This window comes from Barbus barbus, assembly GCF_936440315.1.
Source record: "Barbus barbus genome assembly, chromosome: 29".
Classification (NCBI taxonomy): domain Eukaryota; kingdom Metazoa; phylum Chordata; class Actinopteri; order Cypriniformes; family Cyprinidae; genus Barbus; species Barbus barbus.
In genome coordinates this window covers 24,224,891-24,242,362 of record NC_136757.1, presented here as the reverse complement: position 1 = coordinate 24,242,362, position 17,472 = coordinate 24,224,891, and the positions used below count along the sequence as shown (strand labels likewise).

Genomic DNA, 17,472 nt, shown 5'->3' with positions numbered 1-17,472 from the left:
AGTGGGGAGAAAATCTCATGATGAAAAATGTTTTTCCCCAATGCATGTTGGCCACAATTTTTACCTGATAAAATTTTCTGGCCAAAATGTTTTTTTTTTTTTTACCGGCCATGAAACTTTTTTTTTTTTTTGCAATTTTAAGGCATTTATTACAACTACAATGACTAAACGTATTTACAATGCTTTTCATTTGTCCTTTACTTACAAGAAAAAAAACAGCAAACACATTTGATTTATCATTTTTTGTCCTAAAAACATTGAGATTCTTGTCCTTTGCATGTTTTCAGCAAACAGAGCAGTCCATTGTGTTACGCCCGTTTCACACATTCTCAGTTTGCAGAACGTATGTGGTGTGCTTTAATTCGCTAACATGTGTGCGGAAAAAATAGAGCAGGGCTATTCCATTAGCTTCATTTGAGGGCCGGATTATCTAACAGAAAATTTGAAGGGGGTCAAGGGGGTGGGGGCCGTCCCGATCTCTTTCTGGGGGACCTATAAAATTAAAAATTTAAATTTAAAATCTATAAAAGGTTAACATTAGTGCTGTCTGTCAATCGATTTTAAAGTAATCACACATTTCTCTGTAATTAATCATGATTAATCGCATATTTATATTGTCATAATTTCACATTGAACCAAATTATGACAGAACAGCTAATCATGATAGATATATATATATATATATATATACATAGAAAAATCTCTATAAAATAATTTGTTTTTATTATTTTTTTTAAGAAATATTTTTAAATATCTTTAAGATCTATACTGAATACTATGAGAAACACTTTTTACCTAGAGAAATCATTTTATTTATTTTTTTAATTGTGTGGACGTTATTGCTTTTTACTTTTATGCTTATTTATAGTTTGTTATTATTTATTAAATAAGACCATTATTGTTATTGTTTATTAAATAAAATATTAAAGGCTATAGGCTTTTGGTGCACTGGTGTCTGTGAATGCCTTGTTGTGACTCCTTTTCATTCTCCATTTTCTTTGCTTCACCCTCTGTTGTTCCTCAGGTCATCTTTCAGATCACCCCTCTGAACGTGACCCAGTGGCTGATGGTGCTGAAGATCTCCTTACCTGTCATCCTCATGGACGAGCTGCTCAAATTCATCGCAAGGAACTACCTGGAGCACGGTAAAGACCTGGACCAGGAGCCAGACAAGAGAGGCTGGTCCCTCTCTGCATGCACCGAGGGCGTCTCCTGGCCCTTCGTAGCTCTGACACTCCCTCTAGTGGTGTGGCTGTACAGCACGGACACTAACATAACCCAGCAGTTCTGGTCCTCCTGACTTATCCCAGAGCTGCCAGCAAGCTAACACATGACTCCAAATAACCAGAGAACAAACATTAACAAGGAACAACAGTCACCCGTTCACATTTGCACATGCATTTAAGCCTTATTTAATTTTTTTTTTAATGTGTGTATATGTTTGTTCATATGGTGTATTGTTGTCAGAAAATGTTCCTTTTTTTTATCATTCCATTTTAAGTACTTTTTTTTTTTTTCCCTTATTAAAGTTGTATATTTTCTCAGGTCCCCTTATGGCCTTTTTTGGAAGCTTAAAGTGAGAAGATGCAATATTTATCAGATTGCTTTGGATATTTTTGGCTCAAAGCTCCGAGATGTCTTATAGCCTTTTGAATCCGCTGGGCCAAAAAGAGCGAATGTGCATTTGGGTTATATTTAGATGTTTTCCACTGTAACGTCAGCCGTGTGGTTTCTGTTTCCTTTCCTCGCTCGAGTCAAAATGATTTCCTCTCTGTTTTAAGTAGATTGTAGCTACCTCAGTTTCGTCGGTTGCTTTCTTAGGACCCAGTTCCTGACTTAAATGTTTTTTTTTTCGCTCTATAGAAGACTAGCCAAATGCACTAGTTCCCTTGTAAGAAAATTTAAGCTGTTCAGGTTTATTTTATTAATACTTAAGTAAAAATAACATGAAACTGACCGTGTTTAGGATTTGCTTTGCACAAATTCTCTGAAGATGTTTACTTTTTCATGTGCTAAATGTATTTATAGGAACAGCGTAGTGATTATAATATTATAGATGAATTATTTTTACTGTAATGTGTTTATGTATGTACTAGGTGCTGAGTAAATAAACTGAGCACAAATGATCCCTTTTTGTATTAATACATTAATACACAAGACCTCTTTGAATCTATAAATGGCACAATTTATTCCCTAGGGATCCTATTTTCTTTTCTTCCTTTAAAAAAAGGGTCTTATTTCAGGTGACCAAGAGACATGCATGATTAAATTTGCAGTATTAAAACTAATTTTGTCCTGTGTGCATCAGCGAGTGAGTACCGCTCACATAATACACCATCACAACCTCGTGTTTGTTTGACGTAATGCACACAATTGTGCATTTGCCTCTAAAGAAGCATTTAATCATGTCTACAGTTGCATGACATCACATTTCTGTATGTATATTTTGTGTCCTTCATATGTTTGATCAAATGTGTCCTTATTTTTTCATCTTTTTCTCTCTCTCTCCAGCTCGGGATGATTAAGCCAATCCGCTTTCAGTATTCCTTGCAGAAGCTGAGGTTTTCTTGACTTTAGTGCATGTTTTCAGCAGCTCCACACATCTTTCTAGGCCTGCATGTCAACTGTGCTAAAACCTAAGCATTTGCGTCATTAGTTTAGAAGTAGCTCAAACATTAGGAGTGGAAAAAATAGATTTGAGACCTGATAGCTCAAATCAAACCCGTCTGAAGCCAGTGAAATTTGAAAATACTCTTAATGTAACATTACAGCAGTTTTCACAGTGCATGTCCCTTTATGGTAGATATTTTTGTATAGCACCGCAATATTTAAAAAGATGCAATTAGTGAAAAAAGGCATCGTTGTCTCCTCAGATCTTTTGTGAGATATGTAAATGAACCAAAACTGATTGTTCTTGTTGCTTTGCGCAGGGATGTGCAATATGTTTTAAAGCAGAGGCTCATTTCAGGTGTTAGGTGTGTGTGACATTGAGAGACAGGTGGTCTTTTACAGCAGTTCCCATGGAAATGGAGGGCGGGTGCTGCAGAATCAGTGTTGTAATTATCACAATGACTTGTGGTTAATAAAATATTACATGGTTGCACTGCTGTTTCTTTAGCCTGTGTCAACGATTTATTTTGTAAAAGGAAAAGATATTCTTCTTTAACAGCGAATAAGTCAATATTTTTCATGCCATGATTTTAATTCCAAAACATTTAAAAAGTCTTTTTTTACAATAATATAGAAACATTAAAAGAAGACCAACACTGAAAAAAAATGCACTTAGGGCTACAGAAATAAGTGATTGGATCACTTAGATGCTCTGTTAAATTTCCCAAAACTTAATTATATTAACTTAATCAGTTATATTCACACCAAAATCAAAGTAAAAAAAAAAAAGCATAAAACAAACCACTTTTGCACAAGTAATAATACAAGCATCATCATTAAAGCAAAAACGTAGCACTGCGTTATCTTGAAATCACCACTTTGAACGAGGATTAAATGTAAAATAACATTACAGTAAAGAAAACGGAGCTGAAAAGTGCTTAAATGTCAAAAATGTGAAAAATTCCTAACAGGAACAAAACATTTTCTTTTTGATTTTGGTGTGGAATATGACTTGTTTTCATCACACTCGGTTTGACACCTTTATGAAAAAAAAAAAAAAAGTAGCAGAGTCCTGTATTTGGCCCAAAACAGCAAACTTGAAACCCATGATGTTTAACTACTGTTAGTAAATTGTTAGAAAATAAATTGAGTGAATCATTTGTGGATTTAGTCCAATATATTTAGTCCAAGATCATACCATCCTTGTGGCCAAGCTGGTGTTGGATTGCTCGTATCTGAACTCTGTCAAATCTGTGTAGTGCTGGATTCTCATATGAGAAAGATCATCTTTTGAGATGACAAAACTGGAAACTTTGAGGACAAGCGATCAAACAAATCAAAAAGCCAACAAATCTGAATGTCATCCACAAATCCGATTGTCAGTGTGCGTAACTCACCATTAGACGGCAGCAGTGAGCATTATGGCATCACTGCACTCACACACACTGGAGAGAGCGTGGATGTTTTTTCTGAAGTGCTGAAGCTCAAGAGTCTCTTAGTGAGTGCTGAGGGTCACTGCATGCCGAACCACTGCTCCTGATCGGCCCACTGAGCCGCTTCGCTGTCGCTGCCCTCCAGATCTCCCTCCTCCCCGCTGCCCTCCATATCGTCACCGTCCAGCTCCACCGTGGCGTCTGTGGGACTCTCCTCCTTCTCCATCTTCTGCATGCCCTCCAGAGACTTCTGGTCATTCGGATCGAGGCTACAGAAGAGGAATAGAACAGTCACTTCTACTTAACTCTCATGTTTAAGATTTTACCGTACAGTGTGGATGACGTTACCTTAGCGCTATACTGTACTGGTCCATGGCCTCCTGATAGTCATTGACCGCTACGAGAAAATCCCCCAGCATCCTGTGCAGCACACAGTCGCTCTGATTGGCTAATGTGTTCCGTAGAAGTGCTATTCCTTCCTCATACTTCTGTTCTCGACCTGTAAAATGATTTAGGCGTTACATAGCATAACACCAAAATATATGCTTTTGAAGCTTAATTTAATAGAACAACAATTTGTTTTATTTCATAACTAACTATTATAACAGTTAATAAACAACAACAAAATTAATAAACAATATAATGAAAAAAAAAATAGAAAAACAAATACTACTAATAAATAAATATAATAATTATATTATTTTAAAAACTAAATAATTTATAATAATAATGATCAATGGGAAAAAAATGCTACTACTACTACTAGTAGTTCATTAATAGGAAAACAATGTATAATAATTATATCATTTAAAAATAGAAAAATTTACTACACATTTTAAATAATAAAAATATTAAATAGAAGAATAAATAAAACAATAACTAGAAGAGTATAAAATAATATAATGAATAAATAGGAAATAATATAAGTACAAAAACATAACTTAATTATTAAATAAAAATTAAATAGAAAAATACACAATAACAATAATTTAATAGCAATAACAAATTATATATATATATATATATATATATATATATATATATATATATATATATATTTTTTTTTTTTTTTAAACTAAAAATATGAAATACTGTAATTACTATGATAACTAGTTATAAAGCAATGAATGATAATTAAAGGAAAAATAATAATAATTTAATAAAAACAACAATAACAATAATTTTATAATAATAATAATAATAATAATAACAACAACAATAATACATTGAATAAAATAAATAATTAAAATAAATCCAAATGAAAAATTATTATTAAAAGAATATTATTATTGATAATAAATTCATTATAATTATTAAATCAAAATAAATTAACAACAGCAATAACAACAATGACAATAATAATAATAATAATAAAACTGAAATAATTTAATAAAATAATAATATATTATGGGCAAAGTTTAAGATTAACATAGAAAGGCGTGTGAATTGATGACATACTGAGGAGCTCTGCTTTCTTCACGACAGCTTTGATATAGTCGGGCCTCTGGGCGAGGGCTTTGTCCAGCAGTGTCTTGGCCTTCTCCTGGGTCATGGGATCTTCCAGACACACTGTGGCCAGGATGGTGAGTGTTTGGGCATTCGCTCCCAGGGTCTTATAAATATTGTTGGCCATTCCCATAGCCTCCCGGATACCATTAGAGGCAAGATAGCAGTCGATCAGACCTGAACACAAAGGACGTATCACTCTGAGGTGACAGGAAACGATCATGGGCTTTGTCTAACCCAGGGGTCACCAAACTTGATCTTGGAGGGCTGGTGCCCCAGCGTTTAGCTCCAACTTGCCTCAACACACCTGCCTGGAAGTTTCAAGTATACCTAGTATGAGCTTGATTAGCTGATTTAATCAGGGTTGGAGCTAAACTCTGCAGGACCGTGTCTGGTGACCCCTGATCTAACCTTTACAAAGCATTCAAAAACAGGAAAGACAATACAAGAATGCAAATAAATACACTTAATATGTATAATCTTTCATTGCACAAAACTATCAAGACCTTCCTAAAAACCTACAAAATACACATAATAGCTGGAAATTATTATTCCTATTATCATGAAAGTCTTTCTTGCCTTCATAGCAGTCCAGACGACAGGGCGCCAGTCTCATGGCTTCTCTGAAGTGTATGATGGCTTCCTGCACTCGGCCCATGTTCCTCAGCGCCACCCCCTTCAGGAGCAGCGCCTGCACACTGTTGCTGTTCAGCTGGATGGCTTTAGCTCCCAGATACAAGGCGCGAGAGTAACGCTTGCTGTAGAAACTGTGACATCTGTGGAAAACAGAAGAGCTTTCAGTTGCTTTTGAATCTGAAGACGTTTCAGACACATTAGGAGGAGGTCAAACTCACCCAGATATGACCCAGGGCTCAGCATGCTGGTCAGATATGTTGAAGAGCCGTCCTCCGAGAACCTCCACATCTTCCAGATGACCCTCCCTGGCCATCAGATAGCCGTATACATCCATACCTGCAAAACAGCATGATAATTTCATTCAAACCAACAAGAATAATAAAGCACTGTATCTAGGATTGTTGAAGGGTTGGTTAATGCCATGTACCTTTGATCAGGTAAGGGTCAAGCATCTGTGCCTGCTCAAACTTCAAGATGGAGTTCTTAGTGTCTCCAGCCCTGAAGTACACATCCGCCAGAGTGACTAAAAGATCAACGTTATCCCTCAAGAGTGACTTCTTCTCCAAAGAGCTGAGGAGAGATGGACTAGTCAACAAAAACTGTACGCACATAAATGATAACTGAAACTCTGCATAGGTGCTCAATTATTTTCTAAATCATTTTTTGCAAGGGAAATCTACATTTAAAAAAAAAAAAAAACTCAATTAAAACTATTAATTGAAATAAATCTGAAATAAAATTAATTTGAGATGAAAACTCAATTGAACTTGAATTCAAATTGTTTGAATGAAAATGTTGCATTGACAACCGAAAGTTGAAATTTTAAAATGACTAAAAAACTAAAAACTAGAGATATTCAAAAACTTGTACCACAAAACTGAAATGAAAACGAAAACTAAAAATACAAAAGCTAATTCAAAATAAGAAATAGTATAAAATAATACCAATAATACAATGACTGTGAATTTAATACAAATATAATCTGAATAAAATAATCAATTACTATTCACCAAAACTATTTAAAAAATTGTTTTGTTAATTTAAATAATGCTGAAATAAATAACTTGTAAAAATAAGATGAAAACTAAACCTTAAAAAACTTAAATAGCAATTAAACATTTTGAAGTTCAAGTACTAAAATGCAGAAAACTGAAATAATAAAATCTAAATAATATAAATATAAAAAACTAATAAATGCCAAAGTTACTCAAATTAAAATTAAAAGTGGAAAAAAATGAAGAAACTAATTCCCTATATTCATAAATACTATACTATAGTAAAATACTATAATAGTATATAAATAATACAACAACAGAATCTAATCTAATACAAGATAATAGTTTTTGGTAACACTGGTGGCTTATACCAAGTCACAATTTTTATTAAAGAAAAGCAATTTATCAACAATTAAAATTACATTTATTAAAGTAAAGAATGCTACAGATTTTTTTTTTTAATTACAAAATGTTTCCATGGCCACGCAACAGCTAAGAAATGAAAGATGCTTTACTGAAATGTTGAATTTAATCACGAAAAGCCAATTTTAACTGACAGTGTCCAGTCCTCACCAGATGGTGTTGATGGCTCTCTGATTGTCTCCTCCATGTATGAAAGCATGTGCTTTAATCCAGACAGACAGCCAATCAAGATTCGGGATGCTCTGAATCACGTCCATCGTCATGGAAGCGACCTCTGCCCCCTTCACCGACAGAGACAGAAGCCCTGCAGTGGACCAGACAGGACTGAGCTTTAATGTTGGGTTCAGACAAAAAAAAAGCACAAGATGCAGCTTCACAGGAACACCGCTGTATTCTTACTGACCAATAATAGCATCAAGAGCCAGAGGACACTGTCTCAAGACCTCCTTATAGCTGGTAACAGCTGAGCGCTCCTGACCAGCCTTTCTGTAAAGATTCGCCAGCATCATGTTGATCTGGAATTAAAGACAATTAAACAAAGTGCTTTTTTACACCAGTTTTAGATGTTAATAATTATGTGTACATTTAGCTTGATAGATTTACACACACAGAGAGACTTGAAACAAATGACAGTGTGTGAAAACACACCTTTGGCGTTCTCTGGCGTGAAGGGATCCCCTCCAGCACTGATATGGCATCTTTATCCAGCTTCAGAATAGTGTAACACTCTGCGATTTTATATTTCACTTCAATCTCTGACGGCAAGTTCTGTAGGTGATGAACACAGAGCTGGTTAACTACATTAAAAAGGAACGTGAGAAATATGGCAGTCATAATAAAAATCATCATGTGGCAAAACGCCACAGCAACTACAAATCTTATCAATTTTGTAAAATCACAATAATTAGTGTTAGCATAGACAAGTATCACTATTACTATTTCTCATGATCTTTATATTTTCTGACAAAAAAATTATAAAAATTAAAATTTTATACAATACGTTTCATAAGTTTGGGGTCAGTACATTTTTTTTTAATTGAAAGAAATGAATACTTTTATTCAAAGATGCATTAAATTGATCAACAGTGACTTGACTTTTTGAAAGATTTTTATTTTTATTTTTTAAAATGGTATTGTTTTGCATTTTCTCTGAAAAAAAAAAAAAAAATGAAGAAAACATGTATCATGATTTCCACCAAAAATATGAAGCAGCACAACCGTCTCCAACATTGATAATAATTAGAAATGTTTCTTGAGCAGTAATTAGAATGATTTTTGAACATCATGTGACACTGGAGTAATAATGCTGACATTTAATTCAATTAATTACAAGAATTCATTACTTTCATAATACTACAGAGCCTTGAAAAGCATAAAAGACGTCTTGAAAAAAATAAATAAATAAAAATCTTACCGACCAAAATTCTGTATTGTAATATAATATACTTTTGAATGACAGTGGTGGCTGATGCAGTCATCACAATTAAAAAACAAACAAAAATACATTATCTATAGTTATTGTTTAGTTTTAGATGAATTAATTTAACATGCACTTACCTAAGAACACAAACTGGAGTGACTAAACCAGTTCAAGGGTTGTTAATGTAGCAAACTGTGGTATTTGAGTGTGTGTGAGGCTCACCTGTGCCTGCACCGCAGATGTTGTGCCTCCTGTGCTGGATGGACGCACTTTAGATGTTTTGCTGATCACTTTCTTCTGCTGTAAAGCCATGTTGTACTTACAGGCTGCGTTCCTGTACTCTTTATCGTGGAAAACAGCATCAGCGTGATACACCAGCAGCTGGTACTTCTGAGACGGCGAGAGGAGCTCCCTGAGAAAGAGAACTATGGTTACCATGGGCAATTTTAATATCACCACTGGACACATCCGACAGCTCCCAGATCTGTTTATATAGTGTAGCACTGAAGATAACGTTACTCACGGGTTGTTGGTGCTCATGGTCAGGAGTAAACTACTGATGATCCGGACATTAGAGTGAAGCCCTGCCGCTGCCATATCCCGCACATGATCGATCACATTCATCTTCAATCGATTTCAAAGCACAATTCTAGTTAATAAACGCGCAGCGACACAGCGGAAGATACAGCAGTGCTACAGAGGAGAGTTTTTTAAACGGCAGGAAATGATGCGATTTCAAAATAAAAGTCGGACGGGGGATAAATCAATCGCCAAATTAAAAGTCTTGGTAAGGGATTGTTTACAAAGATTCCACTCTGTTGGTGTTGTTTTAAACATTATTATTTCTTATGATTCTCGTATATTAATTATTAGACATTATTATTGTTTAAGTCTGGATATTAATCTATTGACAGCCGTAGTTTTAAACGTAGACTGTAAAAAAGAAAAAGTTTTAACAGTGCCTTCTTGTTATAAACACGTTAGATACTAGTTTGTACTTGTGTTTGAATGATATCATTCAGAACCATTTAATACTCACTGAAATAGAGAGAGATAGACTTTCGCTTTGGACACTTATCTACTCTCCTTCCTCAAAATGTTTTCTTGAGATAGATACATAAATAAAAAAAGTAAACTTCTGTAAAGTTTCAGAAGTAATGTGCCAAGTCTGCAATCTTAAATCAGATATCACGATCTGAATGAAACATTTCTCATTCATTTTTCCCAGAATAACAACTTATCTGAGCTGTTACCTACATTATTGTTTACATTAAATGTATAAATCTATACTATTTTACAAGAAAGATCTTAGAAAATGTTGATTATAATTACAGTTCGCTTAAGATCCATATAATTAAATGCACTTATATGAACTATCAATCTTTATTTATTTCAGCTTGTAAGAAACATCTAATTAATTGATTATTCATCATTTTATATTGGCTTAGGAGCTAAGGTTGGATTCTTTATTAAGTTATTGGTTATCTAAGAAATTCTTGATTGGGTAATGCTTTCTATATAATTTTGTTCACATATAACACAAACTCCTTCCAAAATACATCCTTTTACCCTTAAATACACATTTAATCATTCACCCACAGACTTTTTTGTCACAGCTGTGTCCATAACAAATTGTACACACACACACACACAACATAACAAAGGCATATGATGATATGTATATTATTTTACCAGGTTTCACAGGGTTATGTGTACAGAGGTACATGTCAGTTGTATGTTATATGCAACTGAATAATCATGTTCATACAGTGGTGATATGTGGTCTGCGGTCTTTGGAATTTTGAAACCAACTTCAGTCCAATTCGCAGGTAAGAAAAGGTTCCCGTGTAAGCGTCGTTGCAGGGGTTCAGGCTCATACGCATGTCCACTTCAAACTGTTCCCTAACAGTTTTTAATCTTTGTTTCCCACAATCAACTTCAAAGTGCACATTTGATCACATCTCACAACAACAGAGTAAATCTCTCTGCAAACGTCCATGTAAAATCCTTTTAAAAAACAAAAGGAAATTGTATAAAATGAATCACACCAACACTACTTCATGAACAGCTTCATGCACTTGATAGTAGGTCTTTGATCACTGCGATGGCTCTGGGAGATCGACAGAAGTGGAAAAAGTATTGAAATGTACCTTACAAACTGTTGTAACACAACTCCTAAAATCTTTCTTGCAAAAACCACACCGGTGAAGACACACCTTCCTTTGCAAACAATGATGAAAGCATTTTGTAAATCTACACACATAAATACATAAATAAATAACAAGCATGATTAACAAAATAATGAGTTTCCCTGATTATTAGCAATTATTTGTAATCGGAAGACAACATTATAAATAGGCCTCAAATTGCTGAAATGAAAAGGTGAGTTCAATATAAACAGAAACATTAAAATGTAGTTATTTATGGGGGGGGGGGGGGGGGGGGGGGGGGTAATTGTGAGTTTATATCTCACAATTCTGACTTTTTTAATTATTATTATTATTATTATTCAGAACTGGGAAATAAAAGTCACAATTACCTTTTTAAATTTTTTATTCCATGGAAGAAACAGAAAAAAACAAACTCAATTCTAAGAAAAAAAAAAGTGTCAAAATTGTAAGTTATAAACTTGAATTGCTAAAAAAAAAAAAAGTAAGAATTTAGATATTCAAATCCAGAAAAGCTCCTTTTGAGTTCAGCTGGAAACTGTGTTAATCTTGCAAAAAAAAAATAAGCAACAAAATCCTGATAATGCTATTAATAACTGAGACTGTGCCTCATAATGACCTATTATCATACATGCTTGAAGCTGTTCAATCCAGCAGCTGTATTTACAGCAATCACCCTAAACTCAAAGAGTCTTTATGTGCATCTGTTACATACAAAATAAATAAATAAAAATATCAGTCTTCAAGGAACTTCCACATCCAAAGTGCCCACTGAGGCATCATGGTATTAGTTTGCAGTTGGAGTCGCAGTTGTTTTTCCAGATTGCACCGCAAACATCCAGATGGCGAGACGGTTCTGGAATATCACCGCAAATCCCAGGTTTGCGTAATCTGACACATCAGAGTCATGTTTTCTGTCTTCTCACTTGCCACTGTTCCACTTCAAATTTACACACAGGTTCAGACGCAGTGCAATTACAAAATAAAATCTAATCACGTTTTTTTGTGAACTGTAACAGAAATACAGTATTGTTTCCAGTCTCCTAGCTGCCATTACAGTAAGCTGTGTTTTGCAACTTCAGAGGAGAGTGGCTTTTAAAAGCAGTTTGTTGTTCTAGCCGAGCGAGCTACGTCCGTTCCTCTCGTTCTGTTTTCCGGCGAGTGATGTTGCGAGGCTTGATCTTCAAAGAGAGCTCCCACAATGCCTCCTCAGCTAGATGGTCACTGAAGTCATTGAAGAATGAGACAATGTCGTCGTTGCGTTTGAGGTCATAGTGCCTGGAAGAAAGAGAAGTACATATAAAGGCCCTTTCACAACAAGCACGATAACTATAAAGATAACTATACGGCTTTAAATTCTCAAGCTTGTGACAGCAGGATTGTTTCTGATTGGCTGTCAATGTTTTTATCATTCATCAGCTGGAAAAAATCGTTTTGAAAGTGATTCAAACGATATTGTTTTTCTGTGCCTTATCGTTATAGTTGTGGTGTGGACTCTGCTATTCTTTAATACCGAGAACGATTTTTAGAACTATATCTTTATCGTTGTCTTTACAGTTATCGTTCTTGGTGAGAACAGGCCTTAAATCATGCAAAATGCTTCATTTGAAGCTGAGAAAATACAAAATGTGAAGAGACATCTATTTAAAAAATCTCTGTAGGTTACCACCAACAACCAACAATGTCCTAGCCACATTTTCACAATCCATTACAATTTTAATAGATAAAATCAAGTCCTGCATATTGTGTTTTCACTTGATTATGGATGTTAAAAGGGGTTGTCCAATGTTTTCCAAGTACTCACACTTGCTGGAAGCGCCTCATAGTGTCCAGGATATTGAACTGCTGCCAGCGTTTGGAAAAGTTGATCTTTCCATTAATGAGGTCAGGATTCCCAAGATGCACAAAAGTTAAGTCCTGGAGGATGAGTCCTCTGTATTTTGCGGCAAAATAGGGGAAAGAGTTGCTAAAGATGAATATGACATTTTACATGCAATACAAAATGTGGTTTTTAATGCTTAACATGATCTGTTCTTACAGATATGGTATACATGGAGGCTCTACATCTGCCAAAGCTGCTCTGTACGCCCGGAAGGAGGAGGAACTGTCAATTAAAGTGCAATATTCCTCCAAACCCTGTGAAGATAACAGATATCAGTTACTGTGACGATCGACTGAGCACTACAATAATATAGAGACAGGCAGTGCTGGGTAGTAACTGATTACATGTAATCTGGATTACATAATCAGATTCCAAATTAGAGTATATTACATTTTAAAGTGCTCATAATCAGATTACTGTTATTACATATTCATACAATGGCAGTAAATTATTCATAATTTATTGATTCTCCCTTATTCTTTTTTTCCCTCTTTTAAATGTTCCTTTATAAAAATCCCATTCAGCTTTGTCTATATTCACAAAGACAGACAGAATGAAAAAAAATATTTTAAGGAATACATTTTCTTTCCCTTTGCTTTTTTATATCAATATGGTACGTTTAATGGTAAGTTTCATAAAAAGTAATCTAAAAAGTAGTCAGAATACATTACCTAAAGTGAGTAACCTAGACTACGTTACTAACTACAGTTTTCATCATGTAATCTGTAATCAGTAACAGACTACAATTTGTAAGTAATCTACCCAGCTCTGGAGTATGTGATGTACCTCTGACGTTTGCTTCTGCCATTCCAGTCTTCTGATAGGCGCTGAATCCAGCGCTGATAATATTGCCAAGTAGGAGTTGAAGTTATTGAGTTTTCTTAAGTGCTAAATTACAAAGAGACACAGGTTCATTTTTTTTTTTTTTTTTAGATTAGATTCAGTTTAGATTCATTAGATTCAGTTTGGAAGAATGAAATTAGTTTGTACCTTCATTATTTTGATAAACTTCAGAAGTAGTTTTTCCCGATCCTGGGCTTTCTCTTGCTGGATTATTATGGACCGAACCCTTAAAAAGAGAGATTAAAAATATATAATGTACTGTATACTACGGAAGTTCTAAGCGGCCATGCATTATTATAATTTTTCTGTAAATTCTTTTACAGAATACAGAAAATTAAATTTTCTGTAAATTCTTAATTTTCTCGTGATCTCGACATAACAAAAGTTGTTTTGTCGTTATCACGACTTAATTTTCTCGTGATCTCGACATAACGAAAGTTGTTTTGTCGTTATCACGACTTAATTTTCTCGTGATCTCGACATAACGAGAGTTGTTTTGTCGTTATCACGACTTAATTTTCTCGTGATCTCGACATAACGAGAGTTGTTTTGTCGTTATCACGACTTAATTTTCTTGTGATCTCGACATAACGAAAGTTGTTTTGTCGTTATCACGACTTAATTTTCTCGTGATCTCGACATAACGAAAGTTGTTTTGTCGTTATCACGACTTAATTTTCTCGTGATCTCGACATAACGAGAGTTGTTTTGTCGTTATCACGACTTAATTTTCTCGTGATCTCGACATAACGAAAGTTGTTTTGTGGTTATCACGACTTAATTTTCTCGTGATCTCGACATAACGAAAGTTGTTTTGTGGTTATCTGGACATAACGAAAGTTGTTGATCTCAACCTAAAAACCGTTTTCTCACGATGTAATTGTAGCTATCGTGAGAAAATCAGGGTCGCTATATTGTCTTCAGCGATAAAGTTGCAGACCCGACAGCCTCCTTCTCAAGTGTCGAACACTTATGTGTAAGTCGTCAATCACTGACAGACACAGAGCTAAAATGGCCGAGTATGAATATGCATGAAAAGTATTCTATCATGGATCAATGTAGTCGGTCACACACACAACACCTTCAATATTTGGGATGGTACTTATACCATATTTTTATTTTTATTATTTCAGTTTGAGTGAGTCCCTGATCAAAGTAAAAGCGAATACGATCATCCATGATGCTGCGATGATGCTGCTTCTATAGCATTTTCTCATGCCGAATACACAGAGAAAATGAAGTCGTGATAAAGACAAAACAACTTTCGTTATGTCGAGATCACGAGAAAATTAAGCCGTGATCACGAGAAAACAAGATAGAAAAATTATAATAATGCATGGCCGCTTAGAACTTCCGTAGTATACTCGTTAACTTGTCCATAAACAATTTTTTCTGCATCAACATAAGATTTTAGGTTGAGATTTATATGAATGCGATGACATTTTTTTTTTGTATCATATAGGAAAGTCGTCACCATTTTTTTTTCACCACTTTTAATCGACTGGCGCAATTAATTTTTAGAAACACAAATATACAAAATAGATAGTGTCTAAGTGAGGTTCTTGCAGAATAAGCTGCAATATGGACCAGTTTTGTAAGACTAGTTTTCTGGCTATGCTGAGAAATGCTGAAAGTTTTACACCAGTTTGAGATTAAAGGGATAGTTCACCAAAAAATTTACAATTTTCGGTGAACTATCCCTTTAAGAGCATCATACCAGTATGACATGTTGTTGAAGTGCTCTGTGAACTGGGTCAGATTGGGGCTCTTTTCCTCGTTCTGTTCCTTTGCCCAAAGTAACACCTCTGGGATCTAAAGAAAGACAGTAAAAAGGTGTTGGAATATCTTGAATCTTTCAATATAGAAAGCATGATGAATGGCATTAGAGATGCCGTACCTCTATCTTATAAAACAGCTCTGCATCAAGGAGAGTCAGCTGGTCTGCAATCTCATGGCTACGGAAGTCATGCAGAGTGCCGGGCCTTTTAACAAAGTCAAAATCAGTTAAATTCACTCGAAATGATCAACTTTAAAAGAAAGACGATTTAGGTGAGCATTACCTGGCAGCCACACCTCGTGCAGCCAGCGTTTTGAGGGAATTAGTGTACTGCAGCAACTTCTTCTGCTGGACTTTATCTAGGATGTTCTTGCGCAGAACCCGGGCCAGAGTGAGCTCACCATTACACAACAGATTGAACACAAGCTCCATGAGCTGCTTCAGGATGTCTTCTGTCAGCTCCACCAAACTGATAACATAATAAGACACATAAATAAGAGTTCATATTCAAATAAGCTTCACAAGCAACAACAAGTCACTTGCAGATTTCACATATGAAACGGTAAACAACTACTAGGCACAATTATTTGTAGCGGTTTTGTAGAACAATATTTGAAATGTTGTTTACATCTACTACATTTATGTAGTTTCTTGTGTCATTACATGGGCCTCTGAGTAAATAGTGTGGAGTAACCGCATAAGTGCCTTCAGACCTCGAGCTGTTACCATCTTATATTATGGTTATTCCAACCTTGTATGTGGCCAGATTGTTAATGTTATGGCAAAACAGCATATCATCAAGAAAAATCTGAGTTCCAGCTCACCAAAGTTCATCCACAACGCGCACCAGCACGAAGAAGGTGTTTTTACTAGCTCGTTGTTTGATAATGTCAGAGCTGAGAGAAAATCTGGTAAATGTGTTCAGAGTTAAGGGTGAAAAGAAGCTTGGAGTGTAAAAAGGTTAGCAATGCAAAGATTCATAAAGTGCCCTCCTGCACTCTCAGAAAGGATATCTACAGCGGAGCTTTTTAATGAGGCCCTCTGGGGTTAGAAACGTTCGGTATGTGGTCAAAAAAGCTTCACAGTATAAAACTCGATCTACAAAAGAGAACATAAGATACATTTATTTAATCATAATTATAGGTTAAGATTTAAAAATGAGAAATAGAAATAAATTACACCACTGTTCAAAATTTGGGGTCAAAAAATACATTAAAAACAGTAATATTTTCAAATATTACTACACTATTTTCTATTTGAATATATTTTAAAATGTAATTTATTCCTGTGATGGCAAAGCTGAATTTTCATCATCATTACTACAGACTTCAGTGTCACATGTTCCTTCAGAAATCATTCTGATATGACGATTTGCTGCTTAAAGGGATAGTTCACCCAAAAATGAAATTTCTGCCATCATTTACTCACCCTCAAGTAGTTCCAAACCTGTACGGATGTCTTTGTTCTGCTGAATACAAAGGAAGATATTCTGAAGAATGTGGGAAACAGAGCAGTTCTGGGGCACCATTGACTTGTATAGTTTTTTTTTTCCTACTATGGAAGTCAATGGTGCCGCAAAACAGCCTGGTTACAGACTTTCTTCAAAATATCTTCCTTTGTGTTCGGCAGAACAAAGACATTCATACAGGTTTGGAACTACTTGAGGGTGAGTAAATGATGACAGAATTTTCATTTTTGGGTGAACTATCCCTTTAAAAAATGTTTCTGAATTTGATCAGTATTGAAAACATTCAATAGTGTTGCTTGATATTTTTGTGG

General features: G+C 35.0%; 3 protein-coding genes across 5 annotated transcripts in view; 1 reads left to right on the top strand and 2 right to left on the bottom strand.

Annotated features, from left to right (window-relative positions):
* LOC306849545 (sarcoplasmic/endoplasmic reticulum calcium ATPase 2-like) overlaps positions 1-3,116 on the top strand; it is a 28,152-nt gene extending 25,036 nt beyond the window's left edge. The window contains exons 21-22 of one of the 2 annotated variants that reach the window (XM_079384663.1): positions 1,025-1,145; positions 2,512-3,116. In XM_079384663.1, coding sequence (XP_079240789.1) covers positions 1,025-1,145; positions 2,512-2,525 — 135 coding nt within the window. In that variant the 3' untranslated portion in view covers positions 2,526-3,116. Of the gene's footprint in view, positions 1-1,024; positions 2,281-2,511 lie in introns of those variants that run through there. The other variant, XM_079384662.1, reaches the window with a different exon arrangement.
* LOC306849546 (anaphase-promoting complex subunit 7-like) lies at positions 3,082-9,765 on the bottom strand. The gene is made up of 11 exons (XM_079384664.1): positions 9,547-9,765; positions 9,246-9,435; positions 8,252-8,371; positions 8,007-8,118; positions 7,754-7,907; positions 6,613-6,755; positions 6,404-6,521; positions 6,129-6,325; positions 5,502-5,726; positions 4,392-4,542; positions 3,082-4,312 (listed from the first exon to the last, which is right to left on the bottom strand). The coding sequence occupies exons 1-11, from the start codon at positions 9,645-9,647 to the stop codon at positions 4,123-4,125; spliced, it is 1,701 nt and encodes a 566-aa protein (XP_079240790.1). The 5' UTR covers positions 9,648-9,765; the 3' UTR covers positions 3,082-4,122.
* Positions 9,766-10,591: 826 nt separating this feature from the next.
* LOC306849476 (rap guanine nucleotide exchange factor 1-like) overlaps positions 10,592-17,472 on the bottom strand; it is a 29,924-nt gene continuing 23,043 nt past the window's right edge. For both annotated transcript variants that reach the window (XM_079384521.1, XM_079384522.1), the window contains 10 exons: positions 16,707-16,791; positions 16,518-16,610; positions 15,977-16,162; positions 15,814-15,898; positions 15,634-15,728; positions 14,064-14,142; positions 13,860-13,961; positions 13,230-13,327; positions 12,996-13,124; positions 10,592-12,469 (listed from right to left, as the gene is read on the bottom strand). In XM_079384521.1, coding sequence (XP_079240647.1) covers positions 12,319-12,469; positions 12,996-13,124; positions 13,230-13,327; positions 13,860-13,961; positions 14,064-14,142; positions 15,634-15,728; positions 15,814-15,898; positions 15,977-16,162; positions 16,518-16,610; positions 16,707-16,791 — 1,103 coding nt within the window. In that variant the 3' untranslated portion in view covers positions 10,592-12,318. The remainder of the gene's footprint in view (positions 12,470-12,995; positions 13,125-13,229; positions 13,328-13,859; positions 13,962-14,063; positions 14,143-15,633; positions 15,729-15,813; positions 15,899-15,976; positions 16,163-16,517; positions 16,611-16,706; positions 16,792-17,472) is intronic.

What these genes read in the sequence shown, in the direction of transcription:
- LOC306849546 (XM_079384664.1), bottom strand. Translation starts at nt 9,647, where the DNA reads ATGAATGTGATCGATCATGTGCGGGATATGGCAGCGGCAGGGCTTCAC. An exon ending in CATCTGCGGTGCAGGCACAG is followed by an intron (nt 8,372 to 9,245) that starts GTGAGCCTCACA and finishes CATCACCTACAG; the next exon opens with AACTTGCCGTCAGAGATTGA. An exon ending in AGAGCCATCAACACCATCTG is followed by an intron (nt 6,756 to 7,753) that starts GTGAGGACTGGA and finishes ATCTCTCCTCAG; the next exon opens with CTCTTTGGAGAAGAAGTCAC.